An 8,614-nucleotide genomic window follows, 5' to 3' on the forward strand; every position below is an offset into this window, starting at 1 on the left:
GCCGCCGCCGGCCGCCGCCGGCGACCTGTCCCTGGGCCAGCAGCTGCTGCACGCCACGGCGGAGGAGGACCTGCGCGCCGTGGTGCTGCTGCTGGCCCACGGCTCGCGGCCGCAGGTCAACGAGACGTGCGGCGAGGGCGACGGACGCACCGCCCTGCACCTGGCCAGCCGCAAGGGCAACGTGGTCATCGCCCAGCTCCTCATATGGGTGAGTGTGTGTGTGTGTGTGTGTGGGTCGCCACACGGGAGGGGCGATGACGAAATGTTTTCGTCATCGGTTAGGTTTTTTCTTAATCGGTTTTGTGAAAGCGGTTTGGATTTCGTCATCAGTTTGGTTTTCATGTTTGGTTTGGTCGTCGTCATCGGTTTGGTTTTCATGTTTGGTTTGGTCTCCGTCATCGGTTTGGTTTTCATGTTTGGTTTGGTCTTCGTCATCGGTTTGGTTTTCATGTTTGGTTTGGTCTTCGTCATCGGTTTGGTTTTCATGTTTGGTTTGGTCTTCGCCATCGGTTTGGTTTTCATGTTTGGTTTGGTCTTCGCCATCGGTTTGGTTTTCATATTTGGTTTGGTCTTCGCCATCGGTTTGGTTTTCATATTTGGTTTGGTCTTCGCCATCGGTTTGGTAGTCGTCGTTTTCTTCGGAATCATGTGTGTTCATATCCTCCGTTCTCTCTCTCTCTCTCTCTCCGGCAGTACGGCGTGGACCTGATGGCGAGGGACGCTCACGGCAACAGCGCCATGGCGTACGCGCGGCAGGCGGGCAGCCAGGAGTGCGTGGACACGTTGGCGCAGTACGGCTGCCCCGACGAGCGCTTCCCGCTCATGGCCACGCCCAACCTGTCGCGCCGCAACACCAACCGCAACAACAGCTGCAGCAGCTCCGGCAGCACCGCCCTCATCTGACCTCCGACCCACACCCAGCCCCCGCACTCCCAGCCCCTCTTCAACTTCACTATCGACTTCCTGTACGGCGCAACGGCGCTCCCGGGGGAGTGAAAGGTCATCCCGCGCGTTGAGAGAGGAGGTGTAAACTGATGTACATACAAGCGGCCAAGATGAACAATTTGGCGTTTTCTTTTCTTTTGGCGACGTTGAAACAGAAGTGATTTGGGAACCACTAATTGTGCACTCCTCGGTGTGACCCCCCCCTCCGTCCAGCACCTATCCATCACACACACAGTTCCAGACACTCACACATACACCCTGGAAGTGCAACGATGTCCCCTCTGGTGACTCGAGTGTATAGACGTGATCATGTTCCTGCATATCTCTAGTGTGACACGCGTCATGTCATATCGGGAGGAAAGGACCCCCCCCCCCCCCCCCCCCCCCCCTCCCAAAGCATGCTGGGAAATGTCTGTCAAACTACAGCTCAAGCAGTTGCACGTCGTCTTTGACCGATGACCCTGCCGCCCGACGTCACGTCACAAATACGACAACACTACCTGCCCCCCACACACACGCCTCTATGGCTATTCACAAGCAGCCAATCAGTAGCCAGATATCGATGCACGCACCGCCCCCTTTTTTCAATTCCTAATATTATCATGGTGCACTGCACTAAGGACTGGAGAGACCGATGCACAGGATGTCGTGCCATGGATGAAAGACAGATTTGGGCAAGGTGGTGGCATGTCAAGATAACAAACAAAGGCCCAGCCTATTTTTGGCCCTCGGTGAGGCTGGAATCTGCTCCTAACCTATGTCCGCAACACATCCTGTTTATTGATGCTAGTTAATGAGACACCCTTTTTTTTAACTTCTGTAGTAGTCTCTCTCTCTCTCTCTCTCTCTCTCTCTCTCTCTCTTTCTCTCTCTCTCTTACACACTGTGTAGTAATTGTATAGATTCAGTTGCCACTCAGGGACCTGACGCTGTCTAAATTCCCTGTGACATCCAAATCCCTCGGTTGTGTGAGTCTAAACTCTGCTTTCCTTTATCTTCAAATCCACAGAGAGTTCAGAGTGTGAACAGAAGCAGCCGCCACCAGTAGATAGCCAGTATTACTTAATATCGCCCCTGCCCCCTAAACACGCTGAATGTACCATTTATAGACATGTAGGAGAGTGCTTCTTTCGGGTAGGTATTATAAATAAGATAATCAACGTGTTGTAGACTAGCCTAGTTAAAGTTAGTTTGATGTGAAGCGAGGATGTGTGAAGGCCAGAGACGTGCTGGAGCCTGGTGTGCATTTGCGGCGGGCAGAAGGGAATGTAACTTTAAGGTTAGCCACACTTGCCTTCATTAAGCTCTTTGTCTCGTTAAGACCTGCCGTTTGTTCCCCACCAATCACAGCGCTGTACGACGATGAGTCGCCACTATGGGGAGGGGGCTAAAAGGGTCTTTTCGTGTCCTCGTTCTGTATTTATCTGCCAAAAGAGGTCATGTGGTAGAATGACGAGGCCTGTAGATGTAGACACGATAACAAAGCAGCGACCGACTTAGTACACCGCGCCAACATGCTTACCCCGCCTCCTTTAACACATTTCATATCCAATCAGGTGAGTTTGCCCACTCCGCTCAGCCAATTGGATCGAAGGGCTTTGAACCCCTGTCAAGCTCTGTAAATAGTTGATCTCATATCTTTCTGACATACCTTCTCTCTCTGTCTCTTATGCTCTCTCTACTCTACTATCCCACGTCTGTTGCTGGGGATGTCATGTATATTATTACAGGATACAGGAAGTAACCGCGGTTACTTGGACACTGTGTGTGTGTGTGTGTGTGTGTGTGTGTGTGTGTGTGTGTGTGTGTGTGTGTGTGTGTGTGTGTGTGTGTGTGTGTGTGTGTGTGTGTGTTTTACAAGCCAGGCCTGCTTGGCTGAAGGTTGGACAAGTTGACATCCAACGATTTTTTTAAAGTAGGCAATGAGGACTGTAAACACTAAGCACGTCTAGTCCACCCGATGGATCTTATTTTAGAGTCACTGCCATGGCCCCGTTTTAAGAAGAACATCTATCTGGATTATGTGCCATCCATCCCCCCCCCACCACGCCCTTCGGCCCGACCCAGTCACACATATAAACCCTTTGCAATGGCTTATCGGAGCTTCAGACGGAGCCTCCCTGACTGAAACTCTAGACGGTTTCAGTTTTTCACTTTTTTGTACGTTTTTTTTCGGAATTGTCTCGTGAGGTTCCGACGCCACGAACGTTGATTACTGAAATGCACTACAGCCGCCGTCGGTTGAGTCAGTCCCTCTTCATCATAACGGGAAAAAACAAACGAAATTCGCATTGTTTATCCAGGGTCCCTCATCGGTGGCTCGCATGACGAGAGAGCCGATCGCCCGCCCTCCTGACACCAAACAGAAGAGTTTGCCACCGTTAGCCGGAGTTCACCATTAAGACGCTAGCGGCAACCGATCGCACACAAGCTGCACTGCTATACGCACGCAACAGAGGCACGACGGTTCACCCGACAGGTTGCATTAGCTTGTTCGGCCACACGCTAGGCTACATTTTTCAGATAAACGGACAGTTAGCGAGGGGATGTCAAGTTCCGTGTTAGCTCGCTCAAATCCTAGGGGCTACTTCTCGCTTTTGCTCTTACCAAGCGTCCTACCTGGAAGCCGGTGGACTTCTCCAGAAAGACAATTCTGCCAAAAACAACAATAAAAACTAGCATGACGAGGATTATGATATCCAAACTATACACCACTGAACTATAGCGACAGCTAGCTTAAGAAATAGCTGAAATTAGCCAATGAATGCTAGCTGTGTAAACACGTAAAGCTCCCCGCTTCAGAAACCTCTGGCTGGACTCGGTCGGACGGCCACTGTTAACGACTAATGCAACACAGCTGTGAATATGAATATACGCTCTCCTCCCCGTCTTCTTTTCGAAAGACGCCGGGAAAAGTTTTGGGAAAGACAGGCCAGTCCTATGTTAATCGTATCGACGCCGACGTCGACATTTTTCTTCACGTGTACATAGTAGTAAAAAGAAGCGAAAAATGAAGAGAAAAAAAAAAGAAATATTTAACACTCATGAACTATACGTTAAGTTTGTTGGGTTTTTCTGCCATGTCTCGTGTTACCTCATCCGCCTGTCATCACGTGTGTAGCCTTTACCCCACGCCTCTCCCCTCTAACCCCGCCCCCCGCGGCCTGTCCATCACACTATTTATGAACCCGCCTTGCAGACACTCCCCTATGAGAGACACCTCTCTCGCCCAATCCTACCGTTTTGTATATTGTAAACTTCTCCTGTCCATCCAAATTAATTATGATGATTACTATCAATGGATTATCATCCGGACACAATATTGTTTGTATGGTCATTGTTATTCTAATTATTATTATTGTTATTATTATTATTATTGAGTTGTTTCCGTTGTTATTGGCTGTACAGTTCTGTTGTTCAAAAATTCTACCTAATACAGAGTCTTTTACTGTAATGTGTCTCTTTTCAATAAAGACAAGAATAATGCTTCTTAATATATTGTGTTGTCTGCATCGCTTTATTGTGACACTTGAAAAGGGGCAGTTATTCAATTCAGTTCTATAATGTGAACTGGGAGCTACCCAGTAAAACCGAATCTTTGTTTTAAATGTTGGGCTCTGATAATGTGTCCATGTGAGGATTGTTTTTAAACATTTTCGCATCTTTTTCTTTCCAATTTGTCCCTAAACCGGTCACATAGGGATCGGAGTGTGACCTCGTACTATTTTTGTTTCGCATTTTCTATCCCTAGAGACTCTAAGAACAGTTGTTACTATGCAATGGTTGCTTCTATCCGCTCTTGTTTTACCATCAAGTTACTAAAGATAATCTATCTCTGTAGTATGCCTACAATTTATAGGCATACTGTAGGAGGACCCATCGCTTGCTTGGTTTAGGATGAGTGTCAACCTTTTGGATTCAGACTTAAACCTTGAACTAGTGCACAAATAATTTAACATGGAGAAGATTGACAATGAGACGAAAGGTGTAAATTTGTATGTTGAAATGGCTTTATTTATTGTTCTCTTGTTTTATTGATTGTTATATTGTTTTTATTCATGTGTTCTTTTTTTGAGCATTTTAATATTTCTTATTTACATGACACCAGGGGAACCGGACCGCTGGCCTGCGATGTGCTGCCGGTCGCTGCGGGCTCGCGTTGTAGAGGTTTCGATCGCGGGCTCGCGCATTATGAACGCAAGAGGGGCGCCCAAATGAGGCGTGAACGGAGCAGACCGGAGCCTCGTCGGAGTGTCAGGCTGATTTAGATGGATGCTGCACCGGGCTGGAGAGGAGCGAGGCGTCCGGGGCCACGGCGCTGATGCTGGTGGGCGTGGGCCTGGCCTGTCCTCCGGGATGTGAAGCCCCCCCTGGTCGAGGGGAAGCCGTCTCTAGGACCACATGCTGGCTTCAAATGAGATCAGGTTTCATCATGGTGAGAGAGAAGAACCTAGGTGTAGGCTGGTGTTCGGTCCCTGGATGGAAAGTATTCAAACAAAATGAAAGGCGTAGGGCTATTACATATTTTTTTATATTCATCGCAGTCCACATTTTGCGTTGGAAGCTGCGTTGGAAAAGCTCAACAATCATGTCTTTCTTAAATGAAGTGTTTCAATTTTTTTTTTTTATCATTTTGAGGGTAGGTGCGTAAAAAAAAAAGTTTCATATTGAGTCTCACAAGAGTAACATTAGGCCTGACGGGGGAGGTTCGGGGGATGGGGGGGTCAATGGTTAAAGGTCAAGGTTCAAATCCATACAAGGCCTAATCTGCCTCGTCGTGCGTTGCGTGCATATCAAACAGATATGTAAACACCAGGTGGGAGATTAGTGTTGATTTATGGTCTGGTTGTACGAGATAGGCTTTGAACGAACAGGCATGTGCGATTGAACGCGCAGAAATGTCTAAATAGGCCTATACCAATGTACGACCCCAGAACTTTGACATATTTATGTTGAAGGCTTTGTTTGTTTGTTTGTGTGCGTGTGTTTGTGTGTGGCTATGCATGCCATAATATGCCATTGTGTCACTGTAAGGCCTACTGAAATAAGTCCCCAATTTACAAAAATAAAAGGGGTGGAGTCCGATGTTTTTGCCATACTCCCCAAAAGACTTCGTGGACGGTCCACTCTGCTGAACGCACGTGGCGTTCTTTACGTGACGTCAGACGGCCTTTTCCGAGGCTGTCTGACGTCACGGCCATGGGGCCACGGGTGGCGCGGTGTGTGCGGACGTGTGCAGTGGTGGACTTCCATCGTCCAAGAGGAAGACGGGCTATCGGTCTCAGGGCTCCTATAACATTAAGCTACGGTGTGTGGCGCATTTAATTTACAACTTCGCTTATTATTAACGCTTATAACAGTGACACAACTACAGTGCTCAAAAAGTACCGCAAAGTTGGGGACGTGGGTCGTTACCTGGAAGATACCACGCCCCCCTCTTTCCTAAAACTCTCTCCCAAAATGATTTTTTTTATAAACTCATATTCCAGCTTCACTAGCTCTTTAAATTGTTTATGTGTACAGAAATTCGCCGATCAACTTAAATAGGACTTATAGGACTTCAGGATTTATTTTGCATAGGTCATTTTTCTATACATTATATTGTTAGGCCTACTATTAATTGAATTCAATAATTGATAACAATTCGTTCGTTCAGCCCGTTCTCTGGTCCCACGTTCCAGCGGGACAATTAATGGCTCACTGAACATATATTATTCTCGATATAGAAACTATATAAACGTATCTTATTTTAATGTGTAGTGTTTTTATATTTTATAATAATAAATTGTGTGTTTATAGTTTGGACTTCCATGATAAATATGTGCATTTATGCAGGTGATCACTTTTAGGTAAATTGCGGCAAAATACAAAATATAAAAGAACATTATCGCCCTGTCTCATTATTTATTATAAATAGTAATAATATTTTTATTATTATTATTTAATAGGATTAATGTGAACATTATCAATACCTCATTATTTATTATTATAATCATCATAATTACTTTCATTTATGAATACTGATACGAACATGATCTCGGCCTACCTGTCCCATTATTTATAATTATAATTATTATTATTATTTATTAATAGGCCAACTGATAGCAGCGTGATTTACCTTTGTCGTTATTATTCGGTATTACCGCCATTTTCGCTTAGCAAGAGATCTCATCAGATATTATTTATATTCGTTTTGAATCCAGATGTCTTTTCTTTCATTCACATCGTGTTAACCAAAATTGTCGAAATGTCATCAGCGATTAGGAGGCGGGCTCGCCCTGCACACGCAGAGGTGTGCGTGCACGTGCGCACACACGCGCGCTTTGCATCCCTTCAGGAAACGAGCATTTGCTTTTTTTTTACCAGCCATTTACATATCCGGTCATGCAAATGAAGTGAAAACAAACGAAGCACCGCTGCGAGTGATAACCTGCTTTCGTACCACCTGTCCTCTTACGTGCGTCGACGAACGCTCTCTCTCGAGGTCTCTCGCGAGCGTTAAAAACTCCAGGGTTCCCCGCTCGCGTCCGTGTCAAGTCGCGCGCGGCGACGGGCGGAGAGAGACGCACACTCCCCCCCATTAGGGCACGCGGCAGTCAGGGGCCCCTGCGCCATCAGAATTAATCATCGGGGTTAATTTGAAGCTTAGACAAGTTGCTGTTAATTTAGTGCGTGGTGGAAGAGGGCTGGGGGAGCGGGGGAGAGGGGGGGGGGGGCTAACACGGTGGAGTGAGAAGCCGTGCCGCGGCCAATTCCCTGGGGTCCCATTTATCAGCCGACCGCGACGGCCCGGCTTGATTACAATTTGCAAAAAAATTCATTAGAGTTAGGGGCCAATTGTCATATAGCTCTTTCTCTATATCCCTCCCTCCCTCCCTCCCTCCCTGCTCTCTCTCTCTCTCTCTCTCTCTCTCTCTCTCCCCCCCCCCCCTCTCTCTCTCTCTCTCTCTCTCTCTCTCTCTCTCTCTCTCTCTCCATTTCTCTCCATTTCTCTCTTTCTCTCTCCCTCTCTCTCTACCTTTATTCCGATATATATTTTAATTGTTGACTTCTTTGTTTATCGCGCCTTTGTTTTTTTTAATAATTTGTGTGTGTGTGTGTGTGTGTGTGTGTGTGTGTGTGTGTGTGTGTGTGTGTGAGAACTCATCTGCTGCTCGCGTCACTGTCAGACGGGCTGGGTGCGGGCAGCACCCATAAATCTGCGCTTTACAATAATTCACCTTTTCTGCTGGGGCGACGAGTTGGGATTTCAGATTAATAGGAAACGGGCCGGTAGGATTTCAAAACCATGAATCACCGCCGTGACCGCGGTAAAAGTGTAACGGTTTATAAATATGGGCCATAATACAAAAGAGCATGACAGACTATTGGCAGTAACGGACTTCATCTTGGCTTCAAACGCGTCCTGTTATGTTTCCAGAGTTTGTTTTCCTACATGTTATTATGTGTTCATAGTGTAACTGTGGATACGTTTTGGTTTTATTTATTTATGTCTTATTCTATTTTTCCTGTTCCTGTTTTTGTTTTTCTCCATCACTTGTGAAGTGTAATGGGATTGCGATATTATCATTATTTTTATTGTTTAATTGTTTTCTATTGTATTCAATGGCCTTGTCAAATCGAGGTAACTATATTAATAATAGCCTACTAATAATAATAATAGTAACAG

At 46.3% G+C, this 8,614-nt stretch overlaps 1 protein-coding gene across 4 annotated transcripts in view; it reads left to right on the plus strand.

Moving 5' to 3' along the window:
• Nucleotides 1-4,424, plus strand: part of agap1 (ArfGAP with GTPase domain, ankyrin repeat and PH domain 1) — a 134,355-nt gene extending 129,931 nt beyond the window's left edge. For 2 of the 4 annotated variants that reach the window (XM_079734727.1, XM_079734726.1), the window contains exons 17-18: nt 1-208; nt 694-4,424. The exon at nt 1-208 is cut by the window's left edge and continues 63 nt beyond it. In XM_079734727.1, the coding sequence (XP_079590853.1) occupies nt 1-208; nt 694-903 (418 nt within the window). In that variant the 3' untranslated portion in view covers nt 904-4,424. The remainder of the gene's footprint in view (nt 209-693) is intronic. The other 2 variants (XR_013811799.1, XR_013811800.1) reach the window with 2 other exon arrangements.
• Nucleotides 4,425-8,614: the final 4,190 nt, after the last annotated feature.

Source organism: Pollachius pollachius (assembly GCF_949987615.1).
Source record: "Pollachius pollachius genome assembly, chromosome: 4".
Classification (NCBI taxonomy): domain Eukaryota; kingdom Metazoa; phylum Chordata; class Actinopteri; order Gadiformes; family Gadidae; genus Pollachius; species Pollachius pollachius.